A 23177-nucleotide genomic window follows, 5' to 3' on the forward strand; every position below is an offset into this window, starting at 1 on the left:
TCTTCAAAATGTGCCTTTACTTGGTAGGCATGGGGATAAAATAATAATGCTTAGTGTGGTCTCTGTTGATCCTAAAGCTCCTACTCTTTCTTCATTTTATTTCCAACTTAATTTTCTCAAATATTAAGATGGTTTCTGCACCATGCTGTATCCTTTCTGTTAGTTCTTTTACTGATTAAAGGTTAATCAAATTTCTAACAACATGGAGAGTATGAATGAAGTACAGATGGTAGTACAGGAGAGATATGTTTAAAGGTGGTTAGTATAGGCCATGGATTGTGACTTATAACTGGAAACCAGCTACTCAGGAGGTAAAGATAGAAGAATTGTGGTGTGACATCATCTAGGGAAAGAATGCAAGTCCTTAGCTGAGAATAAACTAAAAGCAAAAGGGACTGGGGTTATAGCTCAACTGATAGAACCTTCAACTGGGAAGCCCTCAGTTCAAATACCAGCACTTTCCATGTATTCAACTGATTAAGTGTGATAGGCAAATACAAAAAATGATCATGATATTAATATATTCTAAAATTAATCTTCCCTCTACATATTATTCACATAACACTAGAAATTCTTTTATGACTTCAAAGTAATATATTAAATTTATTTGATTTTATAAATTGAATCATTATTTTAGGTACCATGATTAAATGCTATCCATAGTCTAAAACTAATGTATAAACCCCAGCAAGATTCTATATATTTATTTAATATACTTACTGAATAGTTTTATTGAGACCTTTCAGAATTTTCAGAAATTAAGATCTTGCTTCTAGTTCACACTGAAGAACATTTATTGTCAATTATATTTTGATGTATTAACAAGTGGATTTTAAGATAGTATTTGTTAACAAATCCTCACTGTATTTACTAGATGGAAAAAAAAATACACCTTGAAATATTTTGTTGTTAGTAGCATCATGTTTGGCCACAAGAGGGAGACATAGGAAAGCAATTCAAATTCCAAGGACCCCTGCAGGATTTAGCGTGTGGGTACCTGTAGACAATTCCACTTCAGAACTTAGCAATATATTGTAATGTTTAATACGTTATTTATGATTATAGAAAACATGTTTGTTTCAGTTAATTTGAATTGACCTTCCCCCATTGGAAATTCAACTAGACAAATCATATATATATATGTACACACACACACACATACATATATATTCTCTCTCTTTCTCTCTCTCTCTCTGTTTTTGTCTGATATTACTGGGGCTTGAAATCTGAGTTTCAGTCTAGCTCAGCTTTTTCCCTGGAGAATGGTGCTTTCCCACTTCAGTCACCTTCACCGCCCCCCCCCCCCCACTTCCTTTTATTCTGGTTAATTGGATGTTAAGAGTCTCTCAGGTTTGTCTGCCAGAGTTTGCTCTGAACTACAATCCTCATGTCAACCCTTGTATAGGTAGGATCACAAGTGTGAGCTAGGTGTTCTATCCCCAGAAAAATATAGTTTTGTAAATAGCAGTGTTGACATCTATGTAATAGACTCATCATACTTAGGACACTGGTGTCAGATTAAATTCTATTAGTTGTCCTGTTTTGGAAAAACAATCGTAATAGATGGATTGTCATTACTGTTGTTTGTTGTTGTTGTTACTGTTGTTGTTGTTGTTCATGGAGCTTGAACTCCGGGCCTGGTCACTGTCCCTGAGCTCTTTTGCTAAAGGCTTAAGCTCTACCACTTTGAGCCATAGCACCACTTCCTGTTTTACGGTAGTTAATTTATTAAAAGTTGGCATGGAACCTTGATTCTTATATCTCAGCCTCCTGAGTAGCTAGGATTACAGGTGTGAGCCACCGGTGCTAGGCTGGGAAGTCTTTTAATAATCAAAATGATTCTCCTTCATTAAAAGTCATCATGGAATTTGATAAACTTTATCCACTCATTACTGTTAAATATATCAGGTAAGACTTGAGGCATTTTAAAAAGATAAAATCATCTATTTACGAATGAAAAAAAAGTTTTGATCAGTAAAAGACAGACTACTAGTTTGTGCCCTTCCCTGTAACTTAAGAGAATAGAGTGGAAAAAGTACTTTAAAATTAAAAACCTCTGCCTTTCTTCTCTCCTAGTCACACAGTCCCCCAAATAATGCACATTATTTTCCTAGGAAAATAATATGGTACCATCCTCTAATTGAATTTCCAGAAGCAGGTGTCCTCAGCTCCTGCCAAGAACATGATGTTCAGCCTGCAATTACAGTTTTATTAATTTCGTTAGTGTTGCAATACTTCCCTGGCATATAAGACATATATGCCAGGTGATGCCAGAGAGATTCTACTTGAATGGTATTGTATCTAGTTGGTTATAGGCTTTCATTTTCAATATTTGCTGGTATCAAATTCAACAGGCACCTAATAATATTCTTTTTTACGTATATCTTTTTTTTAATTGTGAAAATACCATAATATTCTTTTTTACGTATATCTTTTTTTTAATTGTGAAAATACCATACAGAGGAGTTACAATTACATGGGCAAGGTAATGAGTACATTTCTTATCAACCACTGTTGCCTCCTCCTTTGTTTCCCCTTCCCATCCTGTCCCATCTCCCATACCCACAGCCCCCCTACCCTGGCCAAACTTGTTATGTCGAAAAACAAACTAATAATATTCTTATATCAAATACTTTGTAGAATTACAATTTGCTTCGTACTTCAGACCATATAATATAGCTTTAAAATTTGAAATTTTTCGTTTTATATTTTCTTTTTTTATTGTCAAGGCGATGTACAGAGGGGTTACAATTACATGAGTAAGGTAATAAGTACCTTTCTTGTAGGCACCCAGTGAGAGGCCCTGGTACAGCCCCCACACCCCAAATAAACTACTTCATGTTTAATTTGACAGAGATTTAAAGCGTTTTATGTAGGATGAATCTTCGTCCCCCTTCATGGTCTTGCAATGAAGAAGGATGTGTAAGTTTTCAAACTTATAAATGGTATCAGCAGAAGTTAATAACTAGAAGACTTATGTATCAAATTTAGCAAAAAGGTAGTAAACATGAACTTTAAAAAGCCTGCTCTGGAACCTGAGCATTTCTGCTATATACTAAATCCACATGGTAGTGGTTTAAAAATATAACAGTGATTGCTACTGATAATATTCAATCTTTGACATGTATTTGTATTTTTCTCTTTAAAACAGAAATCTATGGCTTAACACATATGAGAATTATAAGAAATGAAAGTAGGAGAGATAGAAAAGTCATAAAATTGCATGAATGTCTCAGATATACTAGGAAATAGTAGAAACAACACATAAATGCAACCAAATATTTAATTATCTACAATGCTAATTCTCCCTGAAAAAATGTGCAAATGTAATGATCTCAAAAACACCCCTCATGTTATGATGCAGGTGAATAGTCTAACCCACAATGTCCAGTGTTAAATGTATTGTCTAGAGACATGCAGACATTGTGGAATGTAGCAGAGCTTCAACTTGTGCTGTATCTGGCTAACAAGCCAGGTAATTAATTACCTATATCATCTCATCTCATCTCATATATCATATCATAACACATATGTCAATAGTGGTTCTCAAAAAAGTCCCTAATGAAGATCACTAAATTGGCAGAACACTGGTGAGTTTTTTGGGCAGACACACTATCTAATATTTCTATTAGAGGCTGAGAGAAGAGAGATGTAGGAGGAAAAGGAGGAAAGAACAGTAAATAATTCAGTACAGTGGGAGGTAAGGTACAGTATTGGAGGGGCCACAGAGCCCAGTCACCAAGTAGCAATCACTTTTTTATGCACAGACTCTCACTCACCTGTGTTTAATGTAGAAGGACTCTACAAATATGCTGTCAGCCATTATCATCTGTCCATGAGCTGCCTGCCACTCGCCTCTCATCTACCTTACCCTGGAACCATACGCTGAAATCTATGTCGGCCAACATTAATTGAATTCCTGAAACTCTTTTGTATAGTATATATTGACCGGACACACACATTTATACATATACATTTGCATATATATGCTCTTTTGAAAGTTCATAATAGAGACCAGTAAATAAGCAGAACACAAAAGATCAATGTTTCCTGCACATTACTATTGCCATTACTGTGTTAAGGCTGGATGAGCCTTTCTTTGGTTAGGACACATAGTTCTGACCTTTCATATTGAGTTTTCGTGCTTCCTAGGGAGCCATCCCAAAAGGAATTCAAATTTTAATAATGATTCTAAGCACTGTCCTTGAAGGCAACATAATTTTTTGATTGATTTTTCTTAGGTCAGGATAGAGTCTTTCAATTCTTCAGAACCAGATCTTCCCAAGTGCTTGGAAGGTTTTTGTCCAGGTGTCTGTGGAAACTGGACAGATGGCAGAAAACCGAAACATCTTAAGAGTGAATGAGACTGATAGGTTTAAACCTTCTCCACCATCATGGTCAAAGTAGTTACGTGAGTTTACACATTAGACTCTCACAGTCTTGAATATAATTCTTTCTATTGATTATGTGCAATTCTTATGAGCTTGTGGTATAAAACTGAAATTACAGAAACCTTTGTTCTTATCATTCTTATACAGTAATATATATACACACATATATAATCTGTATCTGCCTATAAATATATATATTTATATAAAACTTAGTCATTGACTTTTCTACACAGTCTATAAAAATCAGTTTTATTTGTTTAATTTTTAGTGATATTGGTATTTCCTAGTCTGACATAAATTTTAATTGAAACAATCATTTATTTTGATGAAGTCCTACAGTTCAGAACAGCTCTTTGCAAGACAGTGATGAATGTAGGTAAAATTTAGTGTTTCTCAGGAGAATAAAGCCAATTAATTTGCATAAGTCTCATTGTAGTGTAATTAATACTGTGCCTTAACTGGGTTAATGTCTTTCTGGATTAAATTTGATCACCTTGATATTTAATCCACTATTAAAACTGCTCTAAGCCAGGAGCTGGTGGCTCTTGCCTATATTAAGTTAATCAGGATGCTGAGATTTGAGAATATAATTTCAAAGCCATCTCTGACAGAAAAGTCTGTGAGACTCTTATTTCCAATTTATCAGCAAAACAACAGAGGTAGAGGTGTGGTTCAATGATATAGCACCAGCTTCGGGTAAAATGTTTTAAGAGAGCACTATGGCCCTAAATTCAGTCTGGCACAATTAATACTTCTACTCTGTAATTTAAAAAATTGTGATGAAATACACCTTAACTTTTGGCCTTTGGTAATATATTCAGCATATAGACAAATTTTATTCATGTAACCTATAAATGAAAAAAAATATTTCTATTGTCAATATTCTGACAACATATATTTCTAAAGTAGTATGTCATCAAAATTTTAGATGCTATTTGTGGTAAAATTGTAGAGCTCAATCTTTAAGATACCTCATATAATAATTTTATATAAGTGCATATATATGTATATATACTATACACACACACACACACACACACACACACATATATATATATATATATATATATAATTGTGACAGGACAAATAGTGTGTGGAATACACAGGATTGGCCTGCTGGTAGATTTAAGAAAATTATAAAGCCAGGTGCCAGAGACTTTTGCCTTATCCACCATCATAACACCCTAATCTCCAGAATTCATATTTCAAGCTACAAAATAGATGCAAATCATCTGGGTGCCAGTGGCTCATGCCTGTAATCCTAGCTACTTAGCAGGCTGAGATTTGAGGATTGTAGTTGAAAGCCATCCAGGGCAATAAAGTACTCAAAAAAAATAAAATTAAAAACTGGAAGTGGTTCTGTTGTTCAAGTGGTAGAGTGCTAACTTTGAGCAAAAGAAGCTCAAGGAAAATCAGTGCCTCAGCCCAGAGTTCAAGCCCCAGGACCAAAAAATGGGAAGGGATGGTAGGGGAAAAACAAAGAAGGAGGCAACAATGCTTGACAAGAAAGGTACTCATTACCTTGCTCATGTGATTGTAAGCCCTCTGTACGGAATTTTCACAATAAAATACTTGTTAAAAAAGAAAAAAGAACAACAACAACAACAACAAAAAGAAAATGATAAAAGGAACAGAAAAAGTAATAGGGATTAACAAGAACACATGTTGTATTTTGTGGACTTGCAAGCTGGCCTAAAAATAGTCAGACAAGCACCTGGATGGTGCATATGTAATTACGTGTGCCCCAGAGAGGAATTCTGACATGAAGCACTTAGGGACATGAAGATTCACTTTCCCAGGAATGACTGTCTTCCATCACACCTGCATATTCCCCCTTCCACATGCTTATTTTCCCTTGGTGATGGAAGACAGCTTAATTAGCACAAAACAATATTACAAGTGACTTGCTATGAACAGTTTTTGCCATAATTCTGTGATTGAGAGAATGTGGAAGTTATTTTTGCTTTAACTTTTTCCAGCTATCTGAGACGTGTTCAAAAAGGTAGCTGCTGTGTTTATAGGAGACAAAAATATGCCAAGTAAAATTTGCCCTTTTTGAATCTCAAAATCACAATCTAGCTGCTATCACATCTTAGGTGGTAAATGATGTGGGTAGCACCTCTCTATTCAAAATAGACTACAAATTCAAAAACATGGTAATTTTAACTAACACAGCATACTATCCATTTAAAAGATAACTGATGTCCTCATTTATCTCAGCTGAAATTGAATTAAGTATCCTTGTGTAAATTCTTTTAACTAATGTGCATTGCACTCTATATTCTAGTTCCATGATTCTTAGCAATACAAAAATTAGATAATATTATAATTCTGAAAGTGTAGGAACATCATCACATGCCAGGTTTTTCACTCTCACGGGTTTATTGTCTGAATTTATAGACATGCCAACTCAAGTGCCACATCTATCTATCATCTATCATTAATAAGCCATCAATACAACCAGCAATATCTTGTTAATATGTTACAGCTAATTAATATTGGTTAATATCAGATGAGTAATTACTCATAGTCTTTAAAAGAATCCTCGTTTATTGATGATGCATGTATACAATAATTTTAATGTAAAGGAATCCAGTAACTTAAGTATTCTAACAAGACCATAAACAGAATAATTCAATAGCATATGAGAGGTGATCCTGCTATGGCAGGATGATTTATATATCAATTATTGTTTTAATATATATTTTATGTCAAATCATCCTTGCAACACATGACATAATAATCACACAAGAATTGTTACTATGATAAACTGATTTCTTCACAATAATTTTTTCTCATCTTATGCACTGAACCTGTCAGATCCTTCAAGAATTCAAAGCTGATACTGAAATGAAAAAAAAAAAAAAGGATTGGCTATTTTTGTCTTTTTTGGTGGGACAGATACTTGAAACTGCCTTTTTCTACTTGTTCTTTTAATATGTACACTGTTTTTGATTTATTTCAACTGTTTTGCTCCTATTTTTAATTTGAGTGGTAAAAAGCCTTACAAATAGTGCCTCATACATTCTTACCAGCCTTGATGATTACTGACTAGGTAAAAATTACAAAATCATTTTATTCAATCCTATAGTTTCTTTCAATGCCACATACTGCCACAGCTTCTGTGTTCACCAAAATGACAGTCTGTCATATAAATCAGAGGCTACCTCTTGCTATCTTCTAAAAAGTAAATTCACTTTTAGTGTCTACTTCTTAAGCAAGTCTATGAGTCAAGCACAGTGACAAGTCAGTACAGTGTTGACACCTGGACTTGCATGTATGAACTAGTTCATGCATTCAATTTCTCTTTGTTGAACAGCTACATTAAAATTAAACCATTTTTCTAAGCACTGATATTCAGATGAGCAAAACAAAACTCTATATGCAGATTGTCCTTCCATAGGGAAGAGAAATTGAGTGAATCCAACTCACACCGGTTTATTTTTGCATTGAATTTATTTAAGAAAATATCCAGAGACTTAGCCTGATGATCATGGCCTTCATTAGCATGAGTCTGCTTCCAGGAACTGTACCCACACACCTGTCAGATGTGACTGGGATGCATTACAGATCTAGTCTGAAGTCACAATGTGGTTGGAGTCTCATGCTGGAAATACAAGTCTGCGTGATATCTTTAGAATCTCAAGGAAGTATGTATGTTTATGAACTAGTAGTCCAAGTTTCAGCCACAAAGAGAGAAGTTAATGCCTCAGTTCTACGTAGTAGGTGGATGAATTTATTTTTCTGTCATTTTGAGTAATTAAAATTGCCTAAGATACTTATCAGTTGAAGAACATTTGCTTTTCTGAACATTTTTTATTCACATCCATCAGTTGTGTAGGAGGTTTCATCTTGACATGTCCATAAACACATAGAATGTACCTTGATCAAACTCACCCCTTCCATTGCTCTCTGCCGTCTCCTCTCCTCCTCCCAAACCAATTTTAACAAGCTTCAATATTCTATTTTTACACAAATCCATAAAGTATTTTGGTCATTTTTACCACCTTTCATCCTCTATCCTTCCAATAGCACCCAAACCCTCAGAGCACCTGTTTTACATTCCGGTCATTCATGTTTTATAAATGTGTACTAATTGCTCAAACGGATTTCACCTGTGTATTGTCCCATCCATATCAACCTTACCTCTTGCTCTCCCTTCTCCATCCCCCTGATCACCTATTACTCAAGAGCTTTCAGTGAGTTTCTTCTGCTATGTTCCTTCACATATGCTTTCTATTTTGGCTGATGTGCCCTCTGCCATATTAATAGCAATTTATATTTCTCATGACACGTACTCCTTCTAGAGCGTGGTTGTAAATTTGTTCCATACAATTTTAGCAATTCTAATTTGTTTCCTATTTTGAATCTGTCTTGAATCTCTCACATCCTTAAATAAACCATGGTATTCCTCTTGAGGGACCCCAACAAAATGACTTTTCTATTTACACTTCCAGTTAAGGCTAGCCGGAAAGTTAATCTCCCATCTGATTAATATAGACAGATACTGGGTACAACTGTAGACCCATTATCATACCTGCTCTTTGTTGCAACTGCTTTTCCCTTGCTAGTTATGAAAAACATTGTCACTATCTTGTTTTTCTGTCTTATAAAACTTTATAAGACATTTCCCTCTTTATAGCTAATGTTTTCCTCAAGTTAATGAGCTTCTGTGGATAGTTACATTCCAAATCACACTGAGCCAATAAAGTTTTTGGACTCTACTTTTCTCCCTTTCTTTAAATGAAATTTTATTTAAATTTAATTTTGTCCTGATGAACCCCATTAGCTGACACTAGTAGAATTAGAAATTTCTTCACAGAAATGTCATTATCTTTCAGGTGTTGGTTGCTCATACTTGTAACACTAGCTAATTAAGAGGCTGAGATATGAAGGTTGTGGTTCAAAGCCAGCCTGGGCATGAAGTTTGTGAAATTCCTATCTCCAATTTATCACAAAAAACCTGATGTAGAGCTGTGGCTCAGGGGTAGAACACTAATCTTGAGCACTAAAGCTCACAGACAGCATCGAGGTACAGAGTTCAAGCCTCAGGACCAGAAAGAAAGAAAAAAAGTCTTAATCTGGGGGATATAAAATAAAACCCTGAAATGAAGGCTGAGACACATGCTTTCCTTCCAGATCCACTTCCCTTGACTACTACATGAATCTTCCCTGATTACTCCAAATATAAGCTACTTTTATTTCTGAAGTGCTTTTATTTATTTTCAAGTTTCTATCACTGTTTCTAATGTGCTTGCAGGATTATGTGCAGATGCCTCGTGGATAGCTTCAGTGGGGACTCTCTTAAAAAATTTTTAATATATATTTTTATTGTAAAGATACTGTACAGAGGGCTACAGTTACATGAGCAAGATAATGAGTCCATTTCCTATTGAGCATTGTTACTCCCTCCTTTGTTTTTCCCCTACCATCTCTTCCCTCTCCACCTCCCCAACTCCTCCCTCCCCCCGTATAGCAAAGTTGTAAGTTCATTTTCAACATAGTGCCTTGAGTTGACAATTTTCTATTTTCCACTCTACCTGAAAGCCATATACCTTGAGCTTCCACATGCGAGTGTATTTAAAGTGTATTCTTCTAGTCATGAAAGCGTTGGTGTGAGATGACGTCAACGTTGTACTCTCAGAAGATACTGCTGTCCTCCTGAGCAATGCCTCTTAAGATTCCAGGATTGTCCTGGGAGGTGGTTGTGAGGCTTAGATCACGGGGTGTGTTCCTAATCATGACTCCACTCTGATACAAGTTAAAGTGCATACACTAAAGTGCATCCTTGACATCTTCAAAAGTATGTTGATAAAGAGCTCCAAGTGAGTATATTAATTGAGCTCTGAACCTTTCCTCTTCTCTTATACTCCCATTATCTTCTCCATCACAGCCAGGACTGCTTTATCTTCTAATTTGCATAGGAAAATTCTTTTAGTTGTTCAAAGAATAACTGCTTTCATCACATTCAGATCTACCTTCAAAATACATTCACAGAGTCCAGTTGTGCCTTGTTACCTTCCCCCCTACCATTGAATCTATGATACTATTTTTTCCTACTCGCTTAGGTTGGTCCAATTGGTATGCATACCCATATTTATTTTGTTAATGACCATTAATCATACTGTACCACATAACCTGTGCAAAGGAAATATAACTCTTAATAAAACAGGAAAATGACAGTATACAGATTGATTAATAAATACATGTACACCCTTACTTACAAGTAAATGTCCACACAGTGAAAAAGCCATGAAGAAAACAAAGCTAAAGGGATAGAGAGCCGCAGTGGGAGTGGAAGCAGGGCCTTGCCTTTCTATACCACCTGCACACAAGACTATGAGGACTGTGGACATTTGCTAGATATTTACCAGTTGAGGGAATTGTTGTGAGGCATGGGTTCCAGAGCCAGGTGAAGGGAACAGCAGCTATTCATTTCCTGAGCAAAGACCCTCCACTGTATGGGATTTCAAACCACAGCTCCTCCTTGCTCTCTTGATCTAGTTCCTACACGCCCTCCCCTATTCTAATTTTTCAATCACAAAGCATTTTTAATACACAGTTATTTTACCTCCTGTGTTTGCTTCTGTACTTCTTCCCACTACAGTAGAAACCCTGCCAGGAGAGGGTGTTGATTCCTATTGTGTGTCCTGTGTACCATATCAATTGGTATCCTGGGCTGGTAGGTTGTGCGTAGGGCTGTGATTACATGACGTAGACATAAAAAGAGGCCAGAGTATCATAATGGTTTGTTTTTTTTTTTTTTTTTACTGTGGAAAGGACTTTGGATTTCCTGCAATATGTAGAATGATGGAATCATATGATTGGAGATTTCATAAGTCCTAGGTGGAGAACAACCAGAATCAGGAGAGACACAGCCCAAGTTCTCTAGAGTGTCTCAGTGCGAAAACATGCTAACATTTGCCTGATGCATTACTTAATAAGGGCTAAAAATAATATACAGCAGTGATAGGGGAATGAACTGGAGACCTGCCACGGGAAACAAGCAGTAAATCTGGATCTTGAATAAAACTGAAAAGAAAATTCTGTACAAAAAGATATACCTGCATGTTTATGTCCCTTTTTTATACATTCCAGGAAACTATCAGGGTCTTATGCTAATTCAGTTTTTCAATTCTGAGTGGTATTCATAGTGGCTAAACTAATGTACATGTACACTCATAGTGCATAATACTTTTTCACCTGTACCTCTGTAATCCAATAGGTGTGAGGTGTGTGTGTGTGTGCACGCGTGTGTGTGTGTGTGTGTGTGTGTGTGTGTGTGTGTGTTGGTATTACTAAAGTTTGACTCAGGGCCTTGCTTATCCTAGAGAAGTGTGGTACCGCTTGAGCATTTCCCTCCATCTTTTTTGCTTTAGTTTATATTTTAGATAAAGTCTCAAATTTTTGTCCAGTTCTGGCCTTGGACCACAATATTCAAACTCCCCTCCTACATAACTAGGATTATAGACTGGTGTCCACACATGCAGCCTAGGCTAAACAAAGTGAGGGGTGCATATATAAATATGTGTATATATATATGCACACACACACACACACACACACACACACACACACACACACACAAAGTAAGAGGGAGAATGGAGAATGTAGTCTTGAGCCCATTTGACACTATAGCATCCAAGCTGCTAGCTATTATATGAGGTGATTAAAAATAATGCAATCAGAATTCAAGGCAATGTCCTATTCTTTGTACATAATCAATTCAATTCAAATTAATATTTATTTTACATGACCGTGGCCGCCAATGTGGATAGTGCAGTCCAAAGAATTGTAATCATGATACTGATGATGTGCCTTTTAGAGATTAAAGGAAAGTATTTGTAATAAGAATTTCCACATCTGTGATGAAATGTTAATACTTATGTTTTGCTCATTTATTCATATGCAATAAATGTTAAGTACAAGGAAAATAAATTGAGGATGTTAATGTATGCCTATAATTTCTCACAATGTAATAAACAATTCTGTGTCCTCATGGCCTTTTGATCACCAGTCTGCACAAAGGACACTAGACATTGGTCTTTGGGGTGACTGTGTTTCAAGTTAAGAGATTGTGATCTGGGATGTGTTTAATAATTCAGTGTTGATATGTACAAATGAAATCTTACCAAGGTTATTCCATGTCAAAGTTTTGCTTAACCCTTTATTCTTTAGTTATTGGACTTAAATAATAGACTCACCAAATTCCACAAACAAAGCAAAGGTGGTCCTATGACTTGGATTTAGAATTGAATATTTTTTAAAAAACCATAATTTGATAGAGAAAAAAGTTACAAAATTAGACCCTTCCAAAGGACATTTTATTAGTAGCAAGTCTTGACAATAAGGACTGGTATTCCAGCTTTCAGCATCATAGCACTAATAGAAAATGATCATGATTTCACACTACATTGATGTAAGCAAGGGAGGATGCTCAAGTTTAGAGACTGAGTCATTCAGTTCCCAAATTTCCCTTTCCCCATCCTACATACTTGTGTTCCTCTTTCCAACTTCCTAAGACTATGCACAAATTCCTACCACTACAACTGCAAGCATGTTGCTCTCTGCCTTTCTCTCCAACAATAAAGATGGTATCTTCTCTTCAAAGCCAGCCTCTTTCTTGGTAGATTCTCTCTCTTGTCACTCCAGGGCATTTCTGTGGACGTTCACTTTCATCATGTATCATTTGTTTTTCCTTCTCTCTCAGAGCTCCTTCTTCAGCACGATTATGTTCTTAGCTCCATACTTCCTTTCTTTGATAGCTATTCTCTTATTTCTTGGTTATCTGCTAAAGCAAGATTTTATAAACATAACATTTTGAATTATAGCTCTCCCATTTAAGTTTTATACTTACTTTGGTTAGGCTTTTAGCCTTAAATCATCCATTGATGCCAACCTGTAGCTCTCTAGGTCAATGGACACTGTACGATTAAACTCTCTGCTATTTCCACATATTGGATTCACATTTATCATAGCCATCTCAGACCACTTCCTGGTCTTAATTGAATGCTATCAATTGCCTCTATGCATCTTTCTTTGCTCTTCTACCAGAGTTCTTACTGTGAATCTATTTAAGTGTAAAAATATTTTACCAGCCAGATGCTGGTGGCTCACAACTGTAATCCTAGCTACTCACAAGGTTGAGATCACAGTTCAAAGTCTGGGAAAGAAAGTCCTTGAGACACTTACTTCTAATTAATCACCAGAAAACCAGAAATGGTTCTGTGGTTCAAAATAGTAGAGCACTGTCCTTGAGTGTAAAAGCTCAAAGGCAGCAGCCAGGCTCTGAGTTCAAGCTCTGTGATCAATAAAAGAAAACAAAGAAACAAACAACCTGTACCTATCCAATATTTTTTCCATCTTTCATAATATAATCCTTCAGGAAAACTTAAACAATATCATAAATTTAAAATAAGCACTAACACGATATTAGTCAACCCCTTTTCTTATTCTCAACTTAGTTACAAAACCCATGTCAAATAAACCAATGCCAACATGCAATCTTGATTTATTTTGTGGATTGATAATAAGATGGACTGGATTTCAATTTACTTTTCAACATTTTAGCAATGTGCTTTCAGACAAATTGTTAAATTTCCCTGAAATCTAACTTCCTTCTACATCTTTCAAAATGAATATCTCCTTTTGAGGCATCACAATATTTGATTTATCATTTAATGAAATTTTACTACTGCATTATTGTTCTTAATAAAAATGGAACAAAATGGTGAGACAAAATGCAAAAGACAAACCAAGGGAACAGTGATAACTCGCGAGACAATATATTGGAAATGAACTGTACACGGGAGGGGGCAGGTGGCAAATGCTGGGGAGGGAAAGTGGAGAAAATGAGAGAGGGGGTAACAAGTTTGAGAAGAAATGTACTGACTTTATGTAACTGTAGCCCCTCCGTACATCACCTTGACAATAAAATTAAACTTAAAAATGAGCAAGGTAATGACTGCTTTGTGCCTTCCATAGAGAATTCTCAGAAAAAAAGTAAATTAAAGAGGCAATAATATATTACTATCGTGAGAATTACGGCCAAAGAAATATTGAAGATTATGAATCAAAGTGAGCTAAAGATTACATTGGTCTACTTCATAGTGTTACTTTATGTACTTTTCTAATCTTTCTAATCTTTAACATACAATTCTAAATGTAATGTCTTTCCATCTGCATTACTCTTTTTCTTCTTTATATTGGTCTATTATTCCATACTAATCATGCTGATGTTTTCTGAAAAGCTTGTGTATAGAATTGCTTTGTCAAAAAAAAGAATTGCCTTGTCCTTCCTGATCTGTATCTTTCTGTGATCATTTACACTTATTTTTGCTGAGATGATATGAGCATTATGTTTAGCATACAGGTAAGAGCATTAAAACATAGGCTTTGCTTTGTTTGAAGGGTATATTTTTTTATTTAGTGAGATTTTTGTTCCAGTGCTCTGTGGATATGTGCAGGAACATGAATATCTCTGTGTCTACATTAAGGCGAGTGAACACATACAGGTTTGCAGAGGAATGTATGTGCCTCTCAGTTTGGAAACATTCTAAATTAAATACTATGTAAAACAATTTGAAGTAGTAAGCAGTGTTTGTTCTTTAAAGAAAACAGTAGTTAGAATGTCTGTTTTTTGACATTCTTCAATTAATTCATTCACTAAAAATGTTTGCCTATGATTCTATAATGTGGCAAGTAGTATAGTTACTCTAAGTTTAAATGACAGCTATTCTACCTACCCATTGTAAGTCTGAGAAAAAGTATTTATTAAATTCTCCAGAGTATTGATGAAGTTAAATAAGACAATTCATACCGTTCTGTAATTCACAAAAAGAGAAAAATCAAAGCCAGAAGATCTTGCAGACATTTCTCAATTTTCTGGTAGTAGCCAGCTGTATGCCACAAATTATGCTGGATCTGGGGAGTGATAAACCAAGAGTTCGAGGGAGCTTGCAATTTCTGCACACCCACACATCTTATTACATTTACAGATTTAGCTAAGAATTATGCTTTCATTCATTAAAAATTCCAAATTCTTGATGAAAACTGAGATAAAGTAATTCTTGTACAGAATATGATAGAACATATATAATACATTTGAATTTTAATACAAATTTATGCAGGAAAGAAATATTTTTAATCAAAATGACTACTTACTTATTTTTTTCCTTTTTATGAATTTTTTCTTAACATAAATCAATTCTACAAGTGTTCCCATTGCCTTATTTACATTCATGAATATACCGTATTCTTATTAATTTCACACAATTGGCATTATTCTATCCTTCCTCTTCCTCTTCTCCTATTTAACACATTTTAGTGGGTTTCATTGCACCATTTTCCTACGTGTATAATGCATTTTTATCATATGTCACCCTGTTTCTTTTTCTCTGCAAAAATGCCTAATTATTTTTAAAAATGATAGAAACATTATGAAAATCACATTATATAAACAGATAGAGTATATAGGCAAGTTGAAATTTAGTATACGGTAATTTGCATAGAGTTAAGTTGGCCCAATATGTCTTGATACCATATATATATATATATATATATATATATCATATATGTGTGTGTGTGTGTGTGTGTGTGTGTATTTGTAGAAGTTATCCATCAGCAAGTACTTCAGGTGTTACAATAAGAACTTGAACTGTGCCACACTCTGGAATCCAGAGAAACAGATATAGAAAAAAATCTTCTGTGAAGCTTCAGTGCAATTTAACGTTTGTTTTTACATTTCAATGTTTTTAATTTGTGTTAGTACTGGGGGAGCAGGAGGCTGAACTCATGTCCTCACCCTCTTGCTCATTTTTTTTTCACTCAAGTCTGATGCTTTACTGCTTAAGCTACCCCTACTTCCTTTATGCAAATGGCATAAACTGGTAGATGCCATATTATAGATTATGAGATTAATATGAGTTTTTGTCTAAGCAACTAACATTAGTCTGTGAAAGGATGAACGAGGAAGAGAGGTTGGGGAGAATGAGTTCAGCTAGCAATACATACTTACTTAGCTTACATATGTCACCCATATGGATTTAGGAGGGTACATTGTCCATCTGGAGTGCAAATTGTACTCCATCTGGCATGGCTTAGAGTTGAATGCGTGCTGACAAAATTATTTGTTATTCTATATTACTATGGTGCAAATGATATTGGTATCTCACTCTCCTTTCCCTTTGATTTTTTTTCTTATTTTTTCACTGCTTCCTCTTGCTTTAAGCATTTAACAGGAAGCAATTAGCCTTTCTAGTTCATTCCTTTCACTTCCCTAAGTCCCCCTCACTGAAGCCAACTTTTGAGCTTATAACTCAATGAACATACCTACTGTCCAATTGCTTTTCTTGAAGCAGGATATGCCTTACAACTATTTCTTACAACAAAATTATTTTGTAGGGTTATAAAAATTTTTGAGTTGCATGTTTATACTGACAGCATATAAAATCAGAGGCTCTATTGTTTGTCTTCTATATCTGAGCTGATAATATTCATTTTAAAAGTTTTTTTTTTCTGTCCGGTCGTGGGGCTTGAACTCTGGGCCTGGGCGCTGTCCCTCAGCTCTTCAGCTCAAGGCTAGTGCTCTACCACTTGAGCAACAGCAGCACTTCCGGTTTTCTAGTGGTTTTATTGGAAATAAGAGTCTCACAGACTTTCCTGCCCGGGCTGGCTTTGAACTGCGATCCTCAGATCTCAGCCTCCTGAATAGCTAGAATTACAGGAGTAAGCCACTGCTGCCTGGCTAGAAGGTTTAAGAGCAGTTATTCCCAGAGGAATAGGATGGACTGGATGGCTTCTGGGAGTTTTCTTTGTAAGTCTATTAAAAAGGAGAATCTGGCTAGAATTTTTATATTATCTATTGCTTAGAAAGTATAATTGAGTCATCCTTTCAATTTTCCATTTTCAATTGATTTCTGTAAAACGTCAAGTGTTTGAGCAAGCTAGCTTTAAACTTCTGGAGTTTATATTTACTTTTCTTCCCTTTGCATATCCTGAGAGATTTTTATTTTTGTGTTGGTCTTTGTAGCAACCAAAATAAGCACATTCTTTTCCTTTCATATAGTTAATGCTGCTGGAAACTAGTGATTAATTATGTATACACATAATATTGTTTTATATATTTTACTTTCAAGTTAATATTTGAAATGATAGTGCTAGAAATTGAAAGCAATTAAGGTATGGCTAAAGTTTGTTGACAACCTAAAATAGTCTTGGAAAGGTATTTGGCAACCTAAGGGAAACTATCAAAATATACTAGTCAAAAGTTTGAAAATATGACTCTATTTTCAGACTCTGTGTGTGTGTGTGTGTGTGTGTGTGTGTGTGTGTGTGTGTGTGTTAGTCCTGGGTTTTAAACTCAGGGTGTCTCTGAGCTTCGTTTTTTAAGTCTAGTGGTTTACCACTTGAATCACAGCTCCAATTCCAGCTTTATGATAGCTATTGGAGATAGATACCAGATTGGTAGCTACTGGAGATAAGAGTCTCAGGAACTTTCCTCTCTGAGCTGGCTTTGAATTACATTACACAGATCACAGCCTTTGAGTATCTAAGATTATAGGTATGAGCTACTGTCACCTGGTCCTAGTTTTTTTTTTTTTTTCAGACAATAATATTCTAGTTTTGGTTAATTGTGTAGAAATAAAGTATTTTGCAAATTTCACTTGGAAAATGTTTATGTATAAATATTTGTATATAATCAGTTAGCTCTTCTTCCCTGAAATGTATTCAACCATATTTTCCAGTCATCCCATGCCATTGTGTAATTATTTGAACACTGATTCTTTTCTTGGAACACCTTTCACTTTTACTAGGCCATTTTGAAATAGTCTTCCAGTAAAAGTCTTTTGAGATTGACACATGAGTTAATTTAGTATAAGCCTTTTAGCACTTAGTAAATTGTGTTGTGTTGGATTTGCTACTTAAGTTCCTATTGTTAGTTGATACTTTTCTCACCAACTTTAACTTTATTTATAAATCAAAATTGTACATTACAATTTATTTTAATATACTAAAGTATAATATAAGGTAACATATATTAAATTTATGTGGGGCTGGGAAGGTGGCTCAGTGGTAGAACGCTTGCCTTGCATGTATGAGGCCCTGGGTTCCATTCCTCAGCACCACATAAGCAAAAAGAAAAAAAGCTGGAAGTGGCGCTGTGGCTCAAGTGGTAGAGTGCTAGCTTTGAGCTGAATTGCTGAGGGACAGCATCCAGGCCCAGAGTTCAGGCCCCACAACCGGACCCCAAATAAATAAATAAATAAATATATGTTATAATCTATAAGATTATAGATTATAATCTATAAGATTATAATCTATAAGATTATAGATTATAATCTATAAGATTATAATCTATAATCTAAATAAATAATATAATAAACAAGGTTTTATCAAAATTCTAATTGTACTATTAGGACCTGGGGACAATACTAGTCAGTTGATTATTAAATTATTAAATTAAAGGCAGTTGATGTTTAGTCTTGATTTATGCACAGTTGAACAAATGAACTAATGTATGTTGGGAAAAGATGAAGAAAGAGATACTTTTTTCTGTTTTAGTTAGAATAATCACTGTTCTTGAGCAAGTTATTCTACTTCATTAAACATCAGTTTTTCATACATAAAGTATACCATTCCCCAGGCCAGTGTGTGTGTGTGTGTGTGTGTGTGTGTGTGTGTGTGTGTGTGATACATAGGCATTTAATTTAATTTTGTTTATTTAATTTATTTTTTGGGGGGAGGTCCAGTCATGGGGCCTGAACTCTGGGCCTGGGCTCTGTCCCTGAGATCTTCAGCTCAAGGCTAGTGCTCTACCACTTGAGCCACAGCGCCGCTTCTGGCTTTTTTCTTTTTTGCTTATATGGTACTAAGGAATTGAACCCAGGGCCTCATGCATGCAAAGCAAGAACTCTACCACTGAGCCACCTTCCCAGCACCCAGGAATTTTTTTTTTAGTGAAATGAGCATGATTTATAAATAGTCTATATGTCTAATGTTAAACTGTGAAACTTTTTCAAATTTATTCTATCATGTAACATGAGAAATGAGAAACTTTGGTATTGAGAAAGTGACCAACACTGAGACAGTAGGAATTGCAAAGGAAATTATTCAGTATTTAAATCGTAGCTGAAGGGATAAAATCTGAGTCTATACTGATATCAAGGATTACACAGAAATATCAACAAAAAATAGAATCTCTCCAAGAACTAGAGCTTACTTTCATTACTGGTTAATTTTCTGTTGTGTGTTTTAGTGACTAATTCCAAAGAAGAGCTTAGGAAAAGAAAAAATGGCAACTGTACAAAAAACAAAACTGGTAAAGACTCTCTTAGTCAAAATGGATTAAAGTCATCAATGATAAAGATATAAATGATGAGTCCACCTGTGTATTCTTCCCCAACACCTGTATTCTTAGTTTAAGTATGAGGAAACATCCAGAAAACATGCACAATAGTAGAATAAGATTATGTGATATCGTATAGGACTATTCAAGTACTTTTAAAAACCATCTGAAAGATGATGATGATGATGATGATGATGATGATGATGATGATGATGATGATGATGATAACTGGGTAACTATCACAGCCAGAGGAAACCATAAAGTCATGACAACCAAATGAAGGTACTACACTGGGTTAGAGCCGGAAGAGAAACAGCACACGAAGGGAAAACCCAAGTCTATCCTAAGTCTGGAGTTGGATTAATATACTAATCTCAGTTTTTTCACCTTTATAACTGTACCATGGGACGTACAAGATGTTAACAATTGAGGAAACTGAATGGGAGCTTTTGCAAAAAATATTCACTGTTTCTCTGTAATTACAATTATCTTCAATATAAAATATACTTATAATATTTTTCTGCTCTAGTTAATATTATCTTGTTAAATAAGTAAACTAATACACATAGTTTACCCAAATGTAGGAGCCCCATCTAAGAAATTGAGAACTGTTTTATATCCTCCCCCTTGGTATTATAAATTTGAAGATAATTGGGAAATCTAAACTAAAAATGAATAACAATTTGAGTATTAAGAACTTTCACTATCCTTTTATAGCTTCCAGGTTTAAAGCAGGTGGTTCTTGGTCCTTGGTTATGTATAACTATGTCAAGTTAGATACATTTGCAAAGATACTTTGTGGACTCATACTGTTTTCTATCTTCCTGAAGTCTCCACCTTTGAACCATGTGTAAATGGAACATTTATTTTTACCTCTAGAAGTTGTTGAGTCATCTGAATATTATCGTTTATACAGACTGAATAATTTGTTAAAGACATAGAGAAAAAAGTGTGATTTGCAAAACACTTCAATATTTACAAGCAGTATTTTTGAATCTGGACTCCAGATTCAAATTTGTGTACATGTATGATATGAGATTAATCAAAACATTTTGTACCACTAGTTTAGGTCTTGATTGTCAAACTTAATTTTCCAGCTAAGGTAGGGAAAATTGGAGATCATGATTAAGTTTATATTGATGATGTTCCTTGAAAGTGAATTATGTTTGCACATTGCATTTGTTAGTAGTCTGACATATAAAGCCTTATAGAACTCTATGTATTTCCCCTCAGTGTTCCTGCTTTTATATTATACTTTGATCTGTAAATTATAAAATACTTATTTAAAAAGGCTTTATGATTAAAATCCTTTCATTTAGAAGCCTGGGGGTGACAGAGAGTCCCAGACATGCACAGAAATAACAGTGATACAACAATCATTTGTTACCAAATGTAGCTTTTAGCAGCAAGTGAACATGCTTCAGGTTAGTCAGAAGAGGTCCCCGGAATTACACTGTTCATGCTTCCCTGAAATGAAACTGTATGTTATTGGCTAACCAGGATGTTTAGCATAATCACTCTGCGAGACTGTGGTGGAGGGAGGTGATTATCACTGAGAACAGATGGGCAGGTCCACGGCACTGCCAGATTCTGCACAAGCTCCATTTATCGTTGGTTCTTTTCCCCCCTTCTGTGTTTTTAATTTTTTAAAAGAATCATTGTATGGTTTAAGGAACTAACGGCACAAAAGGTTGGTGGCTGATACCCTTTCAGCTTAGATTTCAAATGTAGGAGACAGATTCAAAATGCTATCACTGTGTATCTAAGAAGGATGGGGCAGATTTCATTTTCCCCTCCAGTCTCCCTGAATGCATGCACGGATTTATCTCTACGCTAAGCTCTCTGCTCTGCATCTGTAGCTCCTTGTGGATTACATTGTCTCTGTGATCAGAAATGATTTTCTCGGATATGAACACCGTTTCTGGCTCCCCTAAAGTGCATCCTCCTAATGGGACCCGGTTTTACACTTTTCAAGTAAGTGTGCTTTACATGGCTTCTTCTAAGGAAGTTAATGTATAATTCAAACTTTTAATAAAGAGAAATATAAAGAAAGGGAAGCTGAAAAGTGTGGAAAGGACCGACAAGGATGCATGGAATGAATACTGTGCACGTGAGTTTAATCTGTTTGCAAATGTGGAATAGAATGGCAGTAGTTCTCAGAGAATTCAAGCAAAATACCAGTGAGAACTTTATTTTCCTCCGAGGTTTAAAATCCCCTACAGTATCATCCTGGGAAGTTTATAGGCTATGTTGTGTCTCCTGATGTTATTTATGGCTCTAATATGGTGAACGTTGCTGGTACATTCTTGTGTATCACAGAGTAGAATTAAAAGACATTTCAGGGAACTTTGCAAACTAAGTCCTCTGGGCTAAAGAAAAAAATGTGCTGTATTTCATGTACATAGCTTGAGATAATTGTTTAATTTAATTTTGTGTATATGTAATGTGCAAGCAATTGATAATATAAAAAGCTAAGTACCATATTTGGTATACTTTTTATTTAGTATACAGTAAAAACTCATTAAGAGGGAAGATTTTCTGTGTTATTAAATAGACAAAATGATCTATAACATAAAAATGTGAGCTACAAAAGCTATGGCCTGCTAATTATGTTTCAATTCCTGGGACTAAATCAGTTCTCATCTAGAAAATAGTTAAGTCTAAACTAAATCAGGTTCTACTTCATATTTACCCTCAAATGGCATCTTTCTGCGCTAAGGTTTTTGTTTTTGTGTGTTTCAGTCATACTATCATTGCATGGACAGGGAGGATAAAAATCTTCCCTACTTTGTGTTACAGAAATATAAACACTCTTCCATTATTTAGTAGCCCTGGCTTTATAGTTATAGTTTTGTGAGAATACAGATATGTGGACAATTTATATAATAAATGTACTCAGAATTATCTTAATAGTGACTCTGGATAAATATAGCTGAGATTTATACATGAGTACCTCTTTGTGAACTATATGAATGAGAACTATTCTTTCTCTTACCCATCTATACTTCTATTTTTAATTCTGTCTCCTCTCTTGATTTACACTGATATCTAGTGATAGTGTAGTTCTGTGTTGTTCCTGGATATATTGTCTTCCTAGTGGAGATATGCTTATTGTGACAATGATTCAAAATACAGTTGCCCCGGGGCTGTTGACAGACTTATTCCTTTTTATTTTCTTCTCCATACACTGAGATATAAACACTATACAATATCCTGTAGGTGATTCTTCAGGGCAGCTTTTGACATTAGGTATTCTACTTGAGTCTCAAAGTTTAAGGGTTGGTGCATTACTTATGCTCAGTCATGACACAAGCTTTTTACAATTCCTTCAGTACAGATCTTGCCGACATCCTTCTTGGCAGGTGATTTTCTTTGAAAACATGTTGGAATAATTTGAACCACTCCCTTTCTGTGGGTGTAATGACATGTTCATATAAAAA

The 23177-nt window shown here is 35.1% G+C and overlaps 1 protein-coding gene across 18 annotated transcripts in view; it reads left to right on the top strand.

Annotated features, from left to right (window-relative positions):
* Ppfia2 (PTPRF interacting protein alpha 2) overlaps positions 1 to 23177 on the top strand; it is a 271881-nt gene that overhangs the window by 27808 nt on the left and 220896 nt on the right. For 17 of the 18 annotated variants that reach the window (XM_042699012.1, XM_042699006.1, XM_042699013.1 and 14 more), the window contains exon 1: positions 21631 to 21711. The exons of the other annotated variant lie outside the window; for it this stretch is intronic. In XM_042699012.1, the coding sequence (XP_042554946.1) occupies positions 21631 to 21711 (81 nt within the window). Of the gene's footprint in view, positions 1 to 21630; positions 21712 to 23177 lie in introns of those variants that run through there. 18 annotated transcript variants of the gene reach the window in all.

The sequence above is a fragment of the Dipodomys spectabilis genome, unplaced genomic scaffold, assembly GCF_019054845.1.
Source record: "Dipodomys spectabilis isolate Male_0828 unplaced genomic scaffold, ASM1905484v1 ptg000234l, whole genome shotgun sequence".
Lineage (NCBI taxonomy): Eukaryota > Metazoa > Chordata > Mammalia > Rodentia > Heteromyidae > Dipodomys > Dipodomys spectabilis.